We start from the raw sequence: 21636 nt of genomic DNA, 5'->3' as shown, positions 1-21636 counted from the left end.
GGAACTTTAGAATCGACACAAACAGATGGGAGGCACGGGCTAGCATGAGACCAGAGTGGCGTGATGATATATCATCCGGAACGTCGAAGCACGATGAAGGCTTGTTAGACAGATTAAGGTAGAAAAAGCTTCGCAATGCTACCACTGCTCCTGCCTCAGCAGCCAGATACACTTGTGACAATTGCGGCAAGAGATGCTGTGCTGCCATTGGCTTGACAAGTCATATGAAAAAATGCAACCCATAAACACACACAGTGCAACAATCATCTACCAAGATGTCGTGGCCAATATATGCATCAGGTGGGAATGGAAAGAATTAGCACAAGCTTTGTAATTCTTTTTATTAAAACGTAAAATGAACCCTAAAATGTGTCTGTTTTGCTGATAAGAAATAAAAATAAAAGTAAGACCTGATCGTTCTTACGTTGATGGTTACCTTATAATTTTCGCTGCTTACGTTCACAGTAATTAGTCGGTTGATGTACACTGACGAGCCTCAAAATTGTGAACACCGCCCTACTACCGATAACACGCACGGTGCGGGTAGTACCAGTGGTCGTGGTGCCCGTGTGTAGAATGGGGAAAGCGAACGATCTGCCCAAGTTTGACATAGGGCACATTTTAATGGCCACGAGGCTGGACGCAAGCATTTTGGAAACTGCACGAGCAAAGTGCGCGTCATTTACGACGGCGGCCGTGTTTAGGTTCGTTCTGCGCATCTGACGTCACAAAACACAGTCAGCCAATGAACAGAGAACGACGTTGCCAGAGCTCGACTGCAGTGCAGAGCACGGACGAGTGTCTTCAGTTTTAGAAACGTTCAGTCACAAATAAAGTAATTGAACAAAAGCAATTTCTCGATAGCGGAGTTTCTATAAACGAAAGTTTGCAAAAAAGCATTCTTTATACCAGTTGCTTCATATTCTATTAATTAATTAAACCAAACAAGCAATAAGCCTCCTAATTCAGGCGATAGCAAAGAAAATCATTCTCACTAACCGCTTCTTCGCAATGAAGAACAGTGGTAATTGTTTATTTCCTATTGTACTTCGACGAAACGTGAGTAATTCATAGTCATACCAACAGTGTTTGTCGGTATTTTGCCTGATTCTGTAAAATCCTCCAGGAATTCTGGTGAATGAGGAACTGTGTTAGTGTAATGATTAAGGTGTTTGGCTGCTAACGGAAAGGTTCCGAGTTCAAACCTTGTTTGGTGCTTAATATTTTCTTTATTTAAAAACCACATTGAAGTGTCTTAGTTCATGAATTTTATTCGTTTGAATGCAATTTTTTGAAATTTCTAGTGCCAACTAAAATCGACCGTACGGAATGTATATGCTGTGACTTTTACCTCTGCAAACTCTTCAAAATTTCGTGCAATGGTTTACTACATTTAATGCTGCACAATAACTGCGTTGAACGTCGAAACAAAATTAATCATTTATGGGGGAAAGATATCAGTCAAGAAGACGTGTAAAAAATCAAATTTTTGGGCCAAATAGTTTTTGTGAAATCGAATGATAAGTGTGTGAAAGCAGTCCGAACACCATGTGTATGCACAGGCGAGCAGTGCAGTGACGACAAAATCGCACACTGCGCGGAATGCGGGGATCACGTCTCTGTAGCAGCGAAAGGGTTAATGCGGCCGTGGTGGCATTACTTCATAAACTGCGCGCTACCCCCAAACGTAAGTTTGCGAACTATACTATTCTACACTATGGCGCTGCTTCCCTTGGCGCCTACAACTGGCAACGCAGCAATCTCCCGTGTCTGGGCGGGCATGTGCGAGCCGCCAGGATAAAAGAATTGAACTGTAGTCGGGTGTTCAAGCAGTGCTGTGGTGGGTGTCTCTAACAAGTCACGAAATCAAGGAGAAACGACATTCAGGCGTCATAGGATTGGGCGCCCCCCCCCCCCCTCTCCACATTACAGACGTCGGATGTCGTACGTGGGACAGTTTGTTAAAACAGGACAAGAGGCGAACAGTGGAGAAACTAACATCAGAATATAATGCTGGGTAGTGTGCAAGTGTGTCTGAACACACAGTGCACTGAACACTCCTAACGATGGTTCTCCGTAGCCACCGACCCATGCGTATGCCAATGTCAGCACCACCACATCGGCAACTACCACCTACATGGGCTCGTGACCATCGGCACTGGACATTGGCGCGGTGGCAGAGCGTTGCATGGTCTGATGAATCCCGATGCCTTCTTCTTCAAGCCGATGGGAGGGCGCAAATCTGTCGTCTTCCAGGGGAACAACTCCTTTACGGGAACAACTCCTTTACACCTGTACTGCGAGACACAGACAAGCTGGCGGCGGCTCTGGAGAACATTCACGTGGGCATCCATGGGTCCAGTGGAGTTCCCGCAAGGCACCATCACGATAACGCCCAAGGAGTATCGTACACTGGTTGCAGGTCACGTACACATCTTCATGACGATGATATTTCCCAACGGCAGTGGCATTTTTCAACAAGATAACGTTCTATGTCACAAGGTCAGGACAGTGGTGGAACACACTGGCGAGTTCCAATTGATTTGCTGACCCCCCGACTCGCCATCTCTGAAACCGATGGAACACTTAAGGGCCGACCACGGTGGCCGAGCGGTTCTAGGCGCTCAGTCCAGGACTGCGCGACTGCTACAGTCGCAGGTGTCATGTACTTAGGTTAGTTAGGTTTCAGTAGTTCTACGTTCTAGGGAACTGAGGACCACAGATGTTAACTCCCATAGCGCTCATAGCCATTGGAACCAGTCAACACTCAAGGAATGTACACTGATCAGCCATAACATTGTGAACACTGACCTATTATCGTCATAAACACTTCCAGGCGATAGCAGGATCACGTGGTGAGGAGTGGCCGCTAGTCAGACACATGAAAGGTGCATGTAGTACCAGTACGTTGTCCTCGATGGTGAGTGTTCATCGGAGGTGAGGGTATCATCTGGAATGCCCCAGGGAAGTGTGGTAGGTCCGCTGTTGTTTTCTATCAACACAAATGATCTTTTGGATAGGGTGGATAGCAATGTGCGGCTGTTTGCTGATGAAGCTGTGGTGTACGGGAAGGTGTCGTCGTTGGGTGCCTCTAGGAGGATACGAGATGACTTGGAGAGGATTTGTGATTGGTGTACAGAATGGCAGCTAACTCTAAATATTGATAAATGTAAATTAATGCAGATGAATACGAAAAAGAATCCTGTAATGTTTGAATACTCCATTAGTAGTGTAGCGCTTGACACAGTCACGTCGATTAAATACATGGGCGTAACATTGCATAGCTATATGAAGTGGGACAAGCATGTAATGGCAGTTGTGGGGAAGGCGGATAGTCGTGTTCGGTTTATTGGTAGAATTTTGGGAAGATGATCTGTAAAGGAGACCGCTTATAAAACACTAATACGACCCATTCTTGAGTACTGCTCGAGCGTTTGGGATCGCTATCAGGTCGGATTGAGGGAGGACATAGAAGCAATTCAGAGGCGGACTGCTAGATTTGTTACTGGTAGGTTTGATCATCACATGAGTGTTACGGAAATGCTTCAGCAACTCGGGTGGGAGTCTCTAGAGGAAAGGAGACATTATTTTCGTGAATCGCTACTGAGGAAATTTCAAGAACCAGCATTTGAGGCTGACTACAGTACAATCTTACTGCCGCCAACTTACATTTCGCGGAAAGACCACAAAGATAAGATAAGAGAGATTAGGGCTCGCACAGAGGCATATAGGCAGTAATTTTTCCCTCGTTCTGTTTGGGAGTGGAACAGGGAGAGAAGATGCTAGTTGTGGTACGAGGTACCCTCCGCCACGCACCGTATGGTGGATTGCGGCGTATGTATGTAGATGTAGATGTAGAAAGTGGCGTCAGAGCTCATGAGCCCCCTCCCCTGTTAGATGATTTGTGCGGGCAGATGTGGTGCCAACCCCCTCCAGCGACCTGTCAAGGCCTCATTGCTTTCATGACACGACGTGTTGCCGTTGTTATCGGTGCAAAAGGTGTATTACTGTTATGTTAGAGATGTTTGATGATACCTAAAAACGGTTTATCCTGAATCATTCCATCTATGCTCTAACAAATTACACATGCTGTAAAGGGCGTCAGTGCAGATATTTTTATATGTATGATACCTAAACATGTACTCACTTGAGTGTGATGGTTGTTTATTTCTGTGTGTCGAACAGTTTTCCGACAAGCACATGACAAATTTTATGACCTAATGTTTTCTGAGTGGTCGCAGCTGCACCAATAAGCGGACTATCCCCGCTAGTGTAGACCAACCGTCTTTCCGCCTATGCATCCACACTTCAGCACTTGAACTGCTGCCCACTAATAGGTTGGTCTTCGCACACGCACTTGGAGGTACTGACCGAGCTGAAACCATGTATGTAACAGCGGTAACTGTTAGTCTCCGAGTTACGTAAATACTTTCTAATGTTGTACGGTACGACGTCCTAAATTACCAGTAGAAATGTCTCTTACACCTGATATATCCCGTATAGCATACTTTATCAAGTGACCTATGTGAAAGGTCGTATGCGTGTTTCACATTTCATTAGTGATATTTTATTGACATTGTCTTCTTTGTAACGACTTTAATAAAAGGCTTGAAATGCTTTGCATGTGGCTCTGTAGACATGACATTAACTCACGTAAAACAGCACTGAATTGCGAACAATCACTAGTTTGGTTTATGTTATCCGTAGGTGATCAGTATTCTTCTTTTAATTTCACTCCTCAGTCGTAATTAGCAGACAGCGGAAAAAACGTCAAGCAACGTATGTGGGAAGTTCTGCAACAATACTAAGAAAAGCTGGTGCTGAATTCAGTCCTAAGTGCCCTAACGCAACGCATTTCACGCTTACGCACCAATTCAGGCACCTAAATTCTCTGTTCCTACTACATTTACCTTACTTTGTGAAAAACAGAGTGCTCGCTACGCACGACAATCCGCTCTGAATATCAATGTTGTGTATCGTGTATCTATCTATGTAGTTTTGCACGAAGAGTGTTCCAACAAGAAATTAAATACAAAAACTTCCTGGCAGATTAAAACTGTGTTCCGGACCGAGACTCGAACACGGGACCTTTGCCTTTCGGGGGCAAGTGCTGAACCATCTGAGCTACCCAAGCACGACTCACGCCCCGTCCTCACAGCTTTACTTCCGCCAGTACCTCGTCTCCTGCCTTCCAAACTTTACAGAAGCTCTCCTGCGAACCTTGCAGGACTAGCACTCATTACATTTTTTCCATAGATCAGGTTGGTTTTGTTCAGGCTTACAATATACCATCCTCGGGGAAGATTGGATTTCGTAGAAATATTGGAACACGTGAGGCAATACTGACCTTGCGCCTTATCTTTGCAGGAAAATTAAGGAAAGGGAAACCTACGTTTCTAACATTTGAAGACTTAGTGAAAGCTTTTGACAATATTGAGTGGAATACTCTCTTTCAAATTCGAAAGGTGGCAGGGGTAAAAGACAGGGAGCGAAAGGCTATTAACAACTTGTACAGAAACCAGATGGCAGTTATGAGTCGAGGGGCATGAAAGGATGCAGTGGTTCAGAAGGGAGTGAGACAGGGTTGTACCCTCTCCCTGATGTTATTCAATCTGTATATTGAGCAAGCAGTATAGGAAACAAAAGAAAAATTCGGAGTAGGTATTAAAATCCATGGAGCAGAAATAAAAACTTCGAGGTTCACCAATGACATTGTAATTCTGTCAGAGACAGCGAGGGACTTGGAAGAGCAGTTGAACGGAATGGACAGTGTCTTGAAAGGAGGATATAAGATGAACATCAACAAAAGCAAAACGGGGATAATGGAATGTAGTCGAATTAAGTCGGGTGATGCTGAGGGAATTAAATTAGGAAATGAGACACTTAAAGTAGTAAAGGAGTTTTGCTATTTGGGGAGCAAAATAACTGATAATGGTCGAAGTAGAGAGGATATAAAATGTAGACTGGCAATGGCAAGGCAAGCGTTTGTGAAGAAGAGAAATTTGTTAACATCGAGTATAGATTGAAGTGTCAGGAAGTCGTTTCTGAAAGTATTTGAATGCAGTGTAGCCATGTATGGACGTGAAACAGGGACGATAAATAGTTTAGACAAGAAGAGAATAGAAACTTTCAAAATGTGGTGCTACAGACGAATGCTGAAGATTAGATGGGTAGATCACATAACTAATGATGTTGAATCGAATTGGGGAGAAGAGGAGTTTGTGGCACAACTTGACAAAAAGAAGGGACCGGTTAGTAGGATATGTTCTGAGGCATCAAGGGATAACAAATTTAGCATTGGAGGTCAGCGTTGAGGGTAAAAATCGTATAGGGAGACAAAGAGATGAATACACTAAACAGATTCAGAAGGATGTAGGTTGCAGTAGGTACTGGGAGATGAAGAAGTTGCACAGGGTAGAGTAGCATGGGGAGCTGCATCAAACCAGTCTCTGGACTGAAGACCACAACAACAAGACAATATACAGTATTATCCTCCACTGTTTTGGCTACAAAACCCTTTTTTCTATATTATCTCTACTGAATGCGATGGCCTTAAGTCTCCTTAGTGGAATTGCCTGCATGCCCTCTATTGTCCAACGCCGGAGTCAACGACTTACTGCGTTAATGGTCTCCCCGTCATCCGCGTACTGTTTTTCAGGTGTGCTGTCTTCAGGGAGCCAATCAGAAGGTGGAAGAACAAGGCTTAGAGTGGATGAGGAAAAAGAGTCTAGTGAAGTTTTGTGGGCACCACTCGCGTGTATTGTGTGAGGCCTTGCATTGTCATGGAGAAGTTTCTTTTTCATTTTTGTGGCGACGAACTCAATGGAGTCATTTTGTTCAGTTTGCTGAGGGTAGTACAGTTCATGTAATAGTTGATCGTTGCAGTTTTAGGGAGGACATCAAACAGAATAACCCCATCAAAGTCCCAGAAGATTTTTCTTTACGGTTCGAAGTGATGAACCCATGTTTCATAATCTGTGACGATATCCAATAATGATGAGCCTCGTGAAACGCAAGAAACTCCGCTCAGATGGTCCTTTGTTGCTCTGCCCAACGCATCTGAGCAAATCAGATTTCCACTGTGGTTTTCTTTTAGTGACCGACCAGAGTTGACTTCCGATTAGCCCTCGTATAATCGGAAAAATACACAATTTTATGACGAAAAAAAGTAATGAACGGAGGTCCAAATGAGCGGACCAAGGGAACGAAGAGGTTAACACAAGTCTCGTTCGCGTAGAATCATTTATAGAACGACATATCTGGATTAGCTTTGCTCTCCGGTGCTACTAAGACTTACAGACGTCGTTAAGTTAATTGATTCATATTGCTCTTTGCATTAAATCACTTTGATGATTATTAACGACTGTGTTCTGATGTATCTTCTTTATTCTTCACAACAGCAATACTTTCGTCTGCTTACGATTACGCTCAGAGCAGCGACGAGGAGTATGACGAAAACCCGTGCCTCCCGCAGATAGCAGACCGCTGCTTCAAAGACGTCTACGAGAACTTGCTGTGTCACGTCGACCCGAGCTCTTTGCCAGACTGCGTCAAGAAGAATGTCGACGACTTCTGCGAGTGAGTATTGTATCTCTTAGTGGTAGTGAAGGCTGAAATTACGAATCCGCTCCAACGCGTATGAAGTTGTGTACGTAAGAAGGCAGGTGGTGGGGCAATGTGTAGTGGTAGAATTATCTGAATGGGACGGAAATCGGTAGACAGGCTGTACATGTACAGACAAACAAATTGTTACTATTTCAGAAAAATTGCACGATTTATTCGAGAGAACGAGCCTCACAAATAGAACTTTCTACATCTACATACATACTCCGTAATCCACCATACGGTGCGTGGCGGAGGGTACCTCGTACCACAACTAGCATCTTCTCTCCCTGTTCCACTCCCAAACAGAACGAGGGAAAAATGACTGCCTAAATGTCTCTGTACGAACCCTAATCTCTCTTATCTTATCTTTGTGGTCTTTCCGCGAAATGTAAGTTGGCGGCAGTAAAATTGTATTGCAGTCAGCCTCAAATGCTGGTTCTCCAAATTTCCTCAGTAACGATTCACGAAAAGAACGCCTCCTTTCCTCTAGAGACTCCCACCCGAGTTCCTGAAGCATTTCCGTAACACTCGCGTGATGATCAAACCTACCAGTAACAAATCTAGCAGCCCGCCTCTGAATTGCTTCTATGTCCTTCCTCAATTCGACCTGATAGGGATCCAAAACGCTCGAGCAGTACTCAAGAATAGGTCGTATTAGTGTTTCATAAGCGGTCTCCTTTACAGATGAACCACATCTTCCCAAAATTCTACCAATGAACCGAAGACGACTATCCGCCTTCCCCACAACTGCCATTACATGCTTGTCCCACTTCATATCCCTCTGCAGTGTTACGCCCAAATATTTAATCGACGTGACTGTGTCAACCGCTACACTACTAATGGAGTATTCAAACATTACAGGATTCTTTTTCCTATACATCTGCTTTAATTTACATTTAACTATATTTAGAGTTAGCTGCCATTCTGTACACAATCACAAATCCTGTCCGAGTCATCTTGTATCCTCCTACAGTCACACAACGACGACACCTTCCCGTACACCACAGCATCATCAGCAAAGAGCCGCACATTGATGTCCACCCTATCCAAAAGATCATTTATGTAGATAGCCGGCCGCAGTGGTTATGCGGTTCTAGGCGCTGCAGTCCGGAACCGCGGGACTGCGACGGTCGCATGTTCGAATCCTGCCTCGGGCATGGATGTGTGTGATGTCCTTAGGTTAGTTAGTTTTAAGTAGTTCTAAGTTCTAGGGGACTGATGACCTAAGATGTTAAGTCCCATAGTGCTCAGAGCCATTTATATAGATAGAAAACAACAGCGGACCTACCACACTTCCCTGGGTCACTCCAGATGATACCCTCAGCTCTGATGAACACTCACCATCGAGGACAACGTACTGGGTTCTATTACTTAAGAAGTCTTCGAGCCACTGACATACTTGGGAACCAATCCCATATGCTCGTACCTTAGTTAGGAGCCTGCAGTGGGGCACCGAGTCAAACACTTTCCGGAAGTCAAGGAATATGGCATCAATCTGATACCCTTCATCCATGGTTCGCAAGATATCATGTGAAAAAAGGGCAAATTGCGTTTCCCAGGAACGATGCTGATGCATGGACAGCAACTTCTGTCTTTTTTCTGGTTTGACATTATTGACAAAGTTGTTGGCTGTCCTCTTGAGGGATATCGTGCCAAACTCTGTGCTGCTGACGCGTTAGATCATTAAAATCTCCAGCTGTGCGGAGGGCCCTGCCCATAATGCTCCAAAAATTCTCTATTGGAGAGAGGGTGACCTTGTAAGCCAAGGTAGGATTTGGCAGAGACGAAGATAAGCGGTAGGAACTTTCGCCATGTCTGGACGGGAATTATCTTGATCAAAGGTAAGCTTGCCATAAAGGGCAACAAAACGGGGCGTAGAATACCGTCGACGTACCGCGGCACTGTGAGGGTGGCGCAGGTGACAACCAGAGGGGTAGCGCTATGAAAAGGAATCGCACCCTAGACCATCACTCCTGGTTGTCGGGCCATATGCGACAGTTAGTGGTATACCACCACTGTCTGTGGCATGTCCAACCACGTTTTCGCTGGTCCTCGAGGAACAGAAGTGGAACTTATCGCTGAAAACAGCTCTACTCTAGTCAGTCAGATTCCAGGCGGGTGCCAAGCTCATTGTCGTCCGCCACACGGTCGGACAGCCAGAAGTGGTGGTGTGGGTGCCATTTGTTTTCTTATCAGAACCCCTTTGGATGTCGTCCGCAGCACACTTACAGTACAGTTGTTGTTGTTGTTGTTGTGGTCTTCACTCCTGAGACTGTTTTGATGCAGCTCTCCATGCTACTCTATCATGTGCAAGCTTCTTCATCTCCCAGTACCTACTGCAGCCTGCATCCTTCTGAATCTGCTTTGTGTATTCATTTGTTGGTCTCCCTCTATGATTTTTACCCTCCACGCTGCCCTCCAGTGGTAAATCGCTGATATTCTACGGCCTGTTTCGTTGCCATTCATGGTAAGCCGTCCTAGGCTAACAGTCCTTGCTAAAGTACACTACTGGCATTTACAATTGCTACCCCACGAAGATGACGTGCTACAGACGCGAAATTTAACCGACAGGAAGAAGATACTGTGATATGCAAATGATTAGCTTTTGAGAGCATTCACACAAGTTTGGCGCCAGTGGCGACACCTACAACGTGCTGACATGAGGAAAGTTTCCAGCCGATTTCTCATACACAAACAGCAGTTGACCGGCGTTGCCTGGTGAAACGTTGTTGTGATGCGTCGTGTAAGAGGAGAAATGCATACCATCACGTTTCCGACTTTGATAAAGGTCGGATTGTAGCCTATCGCGATTGTGGTTTATCGTATCGCGACATTGCTGATCGCGTTGGTCGAGATCCAATGGCTGTTAGCAGAATATGGAATCGGTGGGTTCAGGAGGGTAATACGGAACGCCGTGCTGGATCCCAACGGCCTCATATCACTAGCAGTCGAGATGACAGCCATCTTATCAGCATGGCTGTAACGGATCGTGCAGCCACGTCTCGATCCCTGAGTCAACAGATGGGGACGTTTTCAAGACAACAACCATCTGCACGAACAGTTCGACGACGTTTACAGCAGCATGGACTATCAGCTCGAAGACCATGGCTGCTGTTACCCTTGACGCTGCATCACAGACATAAGCGCCTGCGATGGTGTACTCAGCGACAAATCTGGTGCACGAATGGCACAACGTCATTTTTTCGGATAAATCCATATTCTGTTTACAGCATCATGATGGTCGTATCAGTGTTTGGCGACATCGCGGTGAACGAACATTGGAAGCGTGTATTCGTCGCCACCATACTGCCGTATCACCCGGCGTGATGGTATGGGGTGCCATTGGTTACAGGTCTCGGTCACCTCTTGTTTGCATTGACGGCGCTTTGAACAGTGGACGTTACATTTCAAATGTGTTACGACCCGTGGCTCTACTCTTCATTCGATCCCTGTGAAACCCTACATTTCAGCAGGATAATGCACGACCGCATGTTGCAGGTCCTGTACGGGCCTTTCTGGATACAGAAAGTGTTAGACTACTGCCCTGGCCAGCACATGCTCCAGATCTCTCACCAACGGAAAACGTCTGGTCAATGGTGGCCGATCAATTGGCCTTTCACAATACGCCAATCACTACTCTTGATGAACTGTGGTATCGTGTTGAAGCCACGTGGACAGCTGTACCTGTACACGCTATCCAAGCTCTGACTCAATGCCCAGGCCTATCAAGGCCTTTATTACTGCCAGAGGTGGTTGTTCTGGGTACTGATTTCTCAGGATCTGTGCACCCAATTTGTGTGAAAATGTAGTTCTAGTATAATATATTTGTCCAATGAATTCCCGTTTACCATCCGCATTTCTTCTTGGTGAAGCAATTTTAATGGCCAGTAGTGTACATCTTGTGGCTTTATGGGCAGGGCCTCCAAGCAGCTCGTGATTTGGAGATCCAGCTCATCAACTGGACATAATAATAATCATTATCTTCACCTCAAGCATAAGGGTTGCTTTTGCGTGTTACGATACCCATCGCTTCCTCGATCTTCCTTGAGTTCTTCATCTAATTGACTTAAATCTTCTTATCTGGTGAAGTAACCTTTCTCCACTTATTCTGTCTAAGTGTTCATTCCAGTTTCTTCTACACTGAAGAGCCAAAGAAACAAGTACATCTGCCTAATATCGTGAAGGACCCCGCGAGCACGCAGAAGTGCCGCAACATGACGTGGCATGGACTCGAGTAATGTCTGAAGTAGTACTGGAGGGAATTGATACCATGAATCCTGCAGGTCTGTCCGTAAATCCGTAAGAAGAGGGGGCTGGAGATCTCTTCTGAACAGCACGCTGAAGGCATTCCAGATATGCTTAATAATGTTCGTGTCTGCGGAATTTTGTCGCTGTGGGAGTGTTTAAACTCAGAAGATTGTTCCTGGAGCCATTCTGTAGCTATTCTGGACTTGTGGGGAGTCGCATTGTTCTGCTGGAATTTCCCAAGTCAGTCGGAATGCACACTGGACATGAATGTATGCAGGTGATCAGACAGCATGCTTACGTACGTGTCACCTGTCAGAGTCGTATCTGGATGTATTGAGGGTCTCATATCACTACTCTCCACGCTGTTACAGAGCCTCCATCAGCTGCTGACATGCAGGGTCCATGGATTCATGAGGTTCTCTCCATCCACTCCATACAATCTGAAACGAGGCTCGTTCGACCACGCAACATTTTTCCAGTCATCAACCGTCCAATGTCAGTGTTGACGGGCCCAGGTGAGGCGTAAGGCTTTGTGTTGTGCAGTCATAAAGGGTACCCATATCGATGATGTTTCGTTTAATGGTTCGCACGCCCATCATTGACACATGCAGCACTTTGTGGAAGGGTTGCACTCCCGTCGCGTTGAAGGATTCTCTTCAGTCGTCGTTGGTCCCATTGTTGCAGGATATTTTTCTGGACGCAGCGATGTCAGAGATTTGATGTTTTACCTGACTTCTGATATTCAAGGTAGACTCGTGAAATGGTCGTACGAGAAAATCCACACTTCATCCCTACCTCGGAGATGCTGTGTCCCATCGCTCCTGCGGCGACTGTAACACCACTTTCACTTAAACCTTTATAACCTGCCATTGTAGCAGCAGTAACCGATCTAAACACTGTGCCAGACACTTCCTGTCTTATATAGGCGTTGCCGACAGAAGCGCCGTATTCTGCCTGTTTACATATCTGTGTATCTGAATACGCATGCCTGTACCAGTTTCTTTGGCGCTTCAGTGTATTTTCTTGAATTTTATTGAGGATGTTGAAGATATTAAGCTCTTCCCTAATTTTTCCGAGTTTCTAAACCTGTCGGCTCTTGTGCTTCCTTTCACTAGTGTTAGAAACCTCATCTCCGTTGCTTGTACGCGACTTTCTTGACTTTTACTTACAATCAACAATTCTCTTCCATAAACAAGCAATGCAGCTGCCATTGTCTTATAAAATTTTATTCTTGTTTCTTACCTCGTTGTATATTTTATACCATATGTTTATTGTTCCAGATATATTCCTAAGCTTAGCTAATTTCCTCTTTCTGTCGTTGTCATATGTGACATCACTATCTAAATAATTAAAATGTTTGACCTGATCTATTGTTCTATTGTTAATCAAAATTATCTTTGAAAACCACTGATTTCGTGTACTTTTCTGAAATCATCAAATTATACTCTTCACAAACCTAATCTAATAAATGTATTCCCATTTGCAAGTCAGTTTCTGGAATTTTACACTATTGTTTAGGTTGTGAGACATGATGTTGTACTTTGTGCAGCACCATATTTAAGTACTGTAATGTTAAAAGTATTAAAAATTGTATTCATTTACAGAATCTTATGGAGTCTAAAATTCTGCATATTTTTGCTCAGATGTATAGAGCGTCTGCCATGTAAGCAGGATATCCCAAGTTAGGGTCGGGGCACACATTTTCGACTGTCCACGTTGACTTATATCAACGCCTGTATGCAGCTTAAGGTATTCATTTCATTGTAATTTCATTCTAACGAGCTGCATGGTCGCCGATGATATCTATTCTTTCGAACATGTCCGAAAGAACAGATACCCTCTTCATATATATAAAACAAGTGTCTGGCGCAGGTGTTAGATATGCTGTTGCTGCTACAATGACAGGTTATGAAGATTTAGGTGAGTCTGAACATGGTGTTACAGTCAGCGCACGAGCAACAGGACACAGCATCTCCGATGTAGCGATGAAGCGGGTATTTTCCAGTACGACCATTTCATGAGTGTACCGTGAGTATAAGGAATCCGTGAAAACATCAAATCCCCGACGCCGCTGCGGCCGACAAAAGATCCTGCAAGAACGGAACCAACGACGACTGAAAGAACCGTTCAAGGTGACAGAAGTGCAACTCTACAGCAAATTGCTGCATATTACAATGCTGGGCCATCAACAAGTGTCAGCGTGCGAATCATTCAACGAAACATTAACTGAGTATGATTTTGTGGAGCCCAAGGCTCAGTCGTGTACCCTTTGATGACTGCACGACACAAAGCTTTACGCCTCGATTGCGCCCATCAACACCGACATTGGACTGTTGATGACTGGAAACACATTGCATGGTCGGACGAGTCGCGTTTCAAGTTGTATCGAGAGGATGGACCTGTATGGGTGTGAAGACAACCTCGTGAGTCCTTGGACTCTGAAAGTCAGCACGGGACTATTCAAGGTGATGGTGGCTCTGTGATGGTGTGGGGCGCGTGCAGTTGGAGTGATATGGGACGCCTGATACGTGTAGATACGTCTCTGACAGGTGACAAGTACGTAAGCATCCTATCTGATCACGTGCATCCATTCATGTCCATTGTGCATTCCGACGTACTTGGGCAATTCTAGCAGGAGAATGCGACACCACCACGTCCAGCATTGTTACAGAGTGGCTCCAGGAATACTCTTCTGGGTTTAAACACTTTCGTTAGCCACCAAACCTCCACACACGAACATTACTGAGAGTGTCTGGAATGCCTTGCAACGTGCTATTTAGAAGAGATTTCCAGCCCCTCGAACTCTTACGGATTTATGGACAGCCCTGCAGGATTCATGGTGTCAGTTCTTTCCATCACTACTTCAGACATAAGTAGAGTCTATGACACGTCGTGTTGCGACGCTTCTACATGCTCGCGGGGACGCTACATGATATTAGAAGAGTGTACCAGTTTCTTTGACTCTTCAGTCCTGATGTGGGAAATGCCCATGAAACACATCCAAGTTAATTGGCACATCGACCGTAGTCGTTAATCCGCCATGCGAATCGCGGAAGCGGAGTGCCAATACCAGCTGCTATCCCGATTTGTGCAGTAATATGCTTGACAGTGATAATTAACACTGATAATGTTTCTTAAATTTGGCTTTAACTAAGTGACTATTGCCCATTTCATCGAAACAGCATGTGAAAATGATATATTTTTCGGTCTTCATCCTTATAATAGCTTCATTGGTTTTGTCTACAAAATGTATACAGATCAGACTTACCGAAACTGTTAAAGAACATCTCTGTATTCTTTTAGTTAAATGAATTTCCTTTAAGTGGCTGGTATATAGCGGAGCCTCGTGCAATGCTCACTCGATTACACAGGTGATGGTTGGCATGGATGAAATTTCAAAACGTGGATGAAATTTCAAAACGTGGATGAAATTTCAAAACGTGGGTGAAATTTCAAAACGTGGGTGAAATTTCAAAACGTGGGTGAAATTTCAAAACGTGGGTGAAATTTCAAAACGTGGGTGAAATTTCAAAACGTGGGTGAAATTTCAAAACGTGGGTGAAATTTCAAAACGTGGGTGAAATTTCAAAACGTGGGTGAAATTTCAACACTTGGGTGAAATTTCAAAACGTGGGTGAAATTTCAAAATGTGGGTGAAATTTCAAAATGTGGGTGAAATTTCAAAATGTGGGTGAAATTTCAAAATGTGGGTGAAATTTCAAAATGTGAGTGAAAATTCAAAACGTGGGTGAAATTTCAAAATGTGGGTGAAATTTCAAAATGTGGGTGAAATTTCAAAATGTGGGTGAAATTTCAAAATGTGGGTGAAATTTCAAAACGTGGGTGAAATTTTGAAGTGGTTAGTACGAAATAATGAAATTAAACTCGTCCGCGACTGCAGTCTCTCGATATTACCGCAACATGTCACACAGGTTTTATCCTGGAATGAAAAACAGTTAATCTTACAGTCTGAAAAAACCACGCAGGCACTGTAAGTTATATCTCAGTATAAACCAGTGTAGACATTTATTTTTATCTGTTTATAATAATGATGATGCCAATCTCTTTGCCCACGTTACACACATATATAACTCCTACCATGAGCGACACAGTCTCAATATTATTTTTCTTCGTAAAAGGATCGGTAACGAACAAAATATCAGTAGCGACGAGCGCTACTACACGGACAATCGTAAGTCTGGGGAACAGAAAACTCGTATCTCGTGACACAAAATGATATGCTATACCATGGTCATGTGGTGCTGTTTTGTGACAATGCCAATTGCAGAGATTGCTTGTTTCGCTAATATACTAGCTATTACATTAAACAATGTTGAGAAGAAGACAAATATTTTGATACAGCTTTCAGGAACCGACTCTGGCTCTAGAATTATAGATAATGCAACATCGACACAACATAGTCGTGTGAGATAACTGAGGTACCTACAGAGGTAAATTCTCCAGTTGTTTCTGAAGCAAGAATATATCTCCCTTGAATCTTGTTGAATATATTTGCTAGTGTATACAACAAAACTATATGCTTTGATATATTGTCTTTACGAAACAACGATTTCATTTTGTGTGTTATTTCACAGCTCTATGTATATAACATTTCATCTTGTAGTGTTCCATCCTGTGAATATTGTAAGTGCACTGTTAATGATAACGGTTTTAATGAATAATAAATTCAATATTTAACAAGCTTTCACCTTTCAAAGGCATTTATTCAACAGTAAGCACTCTGGTGAATGACTGCCTGGGACATAATACACTGACGTGTAGTCTACACACAAATCTTAATTTCCAGTCATGCAATTTTTGTTTAGAATTGTGGACAGAAACATCACAAAGACTACCACCAAACCCTAACAAATTGTAATTCACTAGATGTCAAATGATATTGATAGACCACAATACCAACCTACAGTCACCACTATTAAGAATAATATTAACAACTCTGTTCTGCACCTTTCAGCAACAACAGTCGACCTCCATGAACTTGATTCATGATTCTGCATATAAAGCAAGTTGGAAATCCTCTTCAGAGGATTTCTTCATACAGTCTGTGCTATTGTAAATTTAGTTACAAACGCAATATAGTTGCCATTCTATTTGTATCCCATAGCCATTCTTATGCATTCATAAGTATTAACCGTGTCTTCTCTTTCTGAAGTGAAATTTAAGTAGTATTCACTATTAAACTTAAACTCAAGCAGTATTCATTATTAAACTTTTATGTGAGCAATGAAACTTTTAAGTTTAAATAATTTCAGAACTATTGTATACTGGGTAAACTCAGACACATTGCAATAATTAGTAAGATCAATGTTTATGGTCAGTGTAGGTCAGTTAACCAGCGGAGAGTCAAAATTTTTTGGAGTAAATGCAATTTTAAATCAAAATTTTTCGGCAAATCTATAAAACAGGAATGAACGAAACTGCTTCAATAATTAGAATTCGTAAAAACTATTCCGTGAAGTATTTTAGCATCTACTAGGTGTTATGGTCTGAAAAGAAGAAAAGAGAGGCATTTGTTTACGTTCGTTTACGCTAGCAGTAGCTTTAAATGTAGCGCTGCCGCTCCACTGCATTACACGTCAAGATGGCATGGCCCTTTGCTGCTAGCTGTAATCATTATTTACGTAAGAACTGGAAGACTGGTTGATGTGTTATTTGTAGATAACATATTTGTACAGACTAAAATCACGAATGTAAAAAGTAAATAAGGATTTAACATTTATGAATATTTTTTTTTTCAGTGCTGCTTCAGATGCGTTGGACTGTGCAGTAGCTATTGTCGATGGTGACTGCACAATTGCGGAAGGATCTGATGTCTTCGACGCCTGGATCAGTGGCCTTCGCAATGTATACAAGACCTTCTGCACAGCTGAGAAACAGCTGCTAAGAGGTGAGTAAGCAACGAGAAGAGGTACAGTTGTGCTTGACACCACAAGATGCGATCATGTGAAAGCAAATGTGTTGACGAGAAAAGGTAATGAGTTACTTTTCACAGAAGTAAGTGGTTCACTTCATAAGGAAGCGCAGGTAAGTTCAGTAAATTTCAAAAGTAACTGCGAGCCACCATTGATTCTACACAGTTCTTTTGATCACCAATTTAATGTCAGCACAAAGCTTCAGTCTCTAAACAGAGCCAAGGAAAAGATATCTCGCCTTTCATGCAGGATGCATAGTTTATAAAGCAACTTGATGTTCATAGGGATAACGCACAGAAGGTAATGTGTAAAAGACTTCCAAAAACTGGATTTGAGGAATAAGGTGACAAATGAATGGAGTGTTGATGTAAGTTAATTACAGCACATAATAAGACGTTCAATTTGTCCTTCCTTATTACGTTATTGTTTTCAGGATTTATTTTTATGAAAGACAATTCTTTTGTTCATACTGTAGAAGAATATAAATCTGAACAAAATGACCCACAGTCTAAATACGATTTTTATGATATTATTGTAAGTGTTCTCCAAAGATGTAATGTTTTTATGTACTTCATACATTATTTCGAGTATAGCACAATTAATTTTCTCCACAACACATGATGATGCAAGCTAATATAATAAATAAAAATGAAGTAGAATCTCCGTGAGAAATGGTCGTCTATATATAGAAATCAGTAACCATCCCCACCCTAACTAGTCTGGCACTAGCTCGCTAACACTTACCATCAGGTGATAATAAGAAAGTACTGTGGTTGCAGTATATAACTACTAGCAATGAACCTACCACCTATGCTCTTTCATGCTCATTGGTTTAGTTTCAAAATTGTCAGGGATGTCGTAAGGAACAAAAGAAAGCTAATTCCAAGGTTGCAGGGTGGATTGTCATGAATCTTAAAGAACTTCTATGTTGATACACCTTTGAAATTACGTGTGTTTCACAGTCATGTATTATCTTAACAAACGTCAATATGTAAAGTAACATAGTTCATTCATTTATCCATCATGTCACGCAGACCTCATGAAGATGGAACCTTCCAAAATATAAGTCAAGGTTACAGGAAATTTTGATGTTATGGGATACCAGTACAATCGAAAAATAACGCCCAAAAAGCAAGCAAAACACGGCATTCAAATTTCTATTTATTTTACTTTGAAAACTTTTTCGTCACACAAGGGACACTCAGCAGGTCTTCCAGCACAAGATAGTGCGAAGTCCATTTCAGATGATACATTAGAAAGGAAGGATTAATCATTGCCACTTGAGTCACCCTTTGAAGTAAACAGTGATTTTTCGAAGAGATCCTGTTTCTTCTTTTGATGTGAGGAATCTGGTTTTTTGCATTTTGTTTTCAGCATTAGAGGCTTGTTGGTTCTGGGATGGGCTTAGCTCTATTTGACCTGTGATTGGCGTTAGTATGGAGAATAGTTTAAAATATAGATGATGTTTCAGTTTTTCTACCGTTGTTCGATACCTTGTTCTTCGGTGGCAGTGTCAATGTCCCCAAGGGAAGATCCAAAGTTTTCAGTGAAGAAGGTGTACAATAATACTTACCTGAAGATGAACAAGAAACAATTGCATCAGAACACATAGATGTTCCATGTATCACTACATGGCAGCTTGGAAAAGCATCCTTTCTGCTGCTAAAGAAAAAGTTAATTATTAGAAACCGGCCCATGCACAATAACTAGTATTCCTCGAATATGCATCACACTTAATCACAATGTCTAAAACAAGCATATATTAGTTGACGAAATTTTTTTGAAAACTTAGCTGCGGGGAGATTTACGAAAGTGAAACACAAACCGTTTAACAGGGAACAGCACAGTGGTGGCCGGTGATAGACACTGCAGAACAAGGGATCCTTCAAAAGTAGTGAAAAAGTCATTGGTACCTAACAGTGCAGAAATAGTGATATTCCATATCGCCAGATTATTCCGTGATAGCCACATCTCCCCTACACTGAAATACTCAATGGAGTACATTGCATTTACAATGAACGCTTAACAGTATTTGTACTTAGGCCAGCTAAATGTAATGAAGTAGATTAATGGCAAAGGCATTATCATGAAATAAAGATGCTGTCTCCTCAGTTAAACTATATAACTACTGTTCATCTTCTATTTTTTGCTTGATATTTATGTGTTTACACCAGCATTTTTCAAAGAAAATGTTAACATTCATCTGCAAATACAGTGTCTAATTTACTGTGTGCTACTGATCATCACACTAAGATAAACTGAACACTTACACCTGCCATGTGGTTAAAAGAAGATTTCAATACTTGACTCCCGATAATTAGACAGTTTGTTGAATTAATTTCCCCCGAGACATGGACTGAATTTAATTTTGAATTGGTAGTGATTCTCAATTTCTTGGATATGCTTGTTAGGTTTTCATTTATTATCCTTGCACCAGAGCATATAATTTCTTTCTAGACCCAAGACAAAGAGGCAAAGTTTCTACTGAAATCTGTGTCTCGTATTATTGTTGAATAAATCACAGTTCAGCTGAATCTGAAAAAAGAAAAAAACACACATTAAGGAGTAAAGATACTGGGAAGTGAATTTAAGAATTATAATATCCTTGAATAGGTACATCTCAAGATGTGCAGTTATCTACTTTAAAAATGTTCTTTCAGAATGAAAACTTTGTTTACTTTAAGTGTATTGCCTCATAAGGTTATTCTATATGACAACAAGAATTTTAATTATGCAGAGGAAACCGGCGCATGATCTCTGCACCAACAGGAAAAGAAAGGAACTTGGATAAAATACTCTCAAAACGACTTCACCATTAGTTTATCTATGCATTAAGTTCATTAAACTTGATACGATTGTGACTAAGTTTTTATTGGTCCTGTAACTTAACATTTTTACAACTGTGTACTTCCATTTATATATTTATTTACTCTAAATAAAACTCTTTTTCAGTATATACATCATGCACGAAATGTTGAATGTAAAATCTTTTCAAATGTTAGTTTAACAAGATTTTTTTTTACAATTTGAAACCATATAATGAATAGGCTGGTTAAAAATTTCAATAATAGTTGGTTTACGTACACTGTACACTTACAACTTATTTGTGAAATTAATACATTGGATTACATTTTTTAGGCACAAGGTACAGTCAGACTGTGTAAAAGCAGTTTTACAGCAGATAGGACGCCACAGATTTTGAAAAGTGTGTATTTTATGAAGTTATTTCATATTTCTGGGTAATATACAGTTTCGTTCCTGCGTGATATATACCTTTCTGACACAATGTGGTGATGCCATAAATAACATGTATGTCGTTATTACCTGGTATCATGAAATTTTCATTTTCAGTAAAAACTTTTTCTTCTTTGGTCTGCTTATTTGACATTCGGTGGTCAAAGAAGATGTCACATAGTTTCGAAAGTTTTTAACTGAAGTTTGTCATCCAGAAACACGTTATGATATGAGTACATTGGCTTGTTTGAAACATAACTCTAGCGAGACTAGTCCACGTTGCTGCAGTGAGGGAGGAGTTTGTGCAGCCTGTGGCAAATGTGTCTCATGTAAACATTGCAATATTTGTGCTGTGTATCTTCATGAGAGTTGTGTTGCTTCAGGATGGTTCGGACAACAATAATTTACATTCGGAGGCTTCATGTAGTCTCTGTAATGGAGTACGGAATGACACAGATGGACATCACAGCGAATGTCGTTGTGAATAAAAGTAATATCTCTAGAATCTGGAACAAGAGTCTAACAACAGAATCAGCACAGTAATGGCCATAGAAGAAAAAAAGAACAGGTGTATATGGTCGATTTCCGCATATAACCGCAAGCAGACACTTCAGTA

General features: G+C 42.0%; 1 protein-coding gene across 1 annotated transcript in view; it reads left to right on the top strand.

The window, feature by feature from the left end:
* Nucleotides 1–21636, top strand: part of LOC126106418 (uncharacterized) — a 61959-nt gene that overhangs the window by 14826 nt on the left and 25497 nt on the right. Inside the window, exons 2-3 of the mRNA XM_049912694.1 lie at nucleotides 7401–7578; nucleotides 17613–17761. Of these exons, the coding sequence (XP_049768651.1) occupies nucleotides 7401–7578; nucleotides 17613–17761 (327 nt within the window). The remainder of the gene's footprint in view (nucleotides 1–7400; nucleotides 7579–17612; nucleotides 17762–21636) is intronic.

Source organism: Schistocerca cancellata, chromosome 10 (genome assembly GCF_023864275.1).
Source record: "Schistocerca cancellata isolate TAMUIC-IGC-003103 chromosome 10, iqSchCanc2.1, whole genome shotgun sequence".
Classification (NCBI taxonomy): domain Eukaryota; kingdom Metazoa; phylum Arthropoda; class Insecta; order Orthoptera; family Acrididae; genus Schistocerca; species Schistocerca cancellata.
The sequence above is the reverse complement of the archived record's forward strand: the minus strand, read 5'-3'. Positions and strand labels throughout refer to the sequence as shown.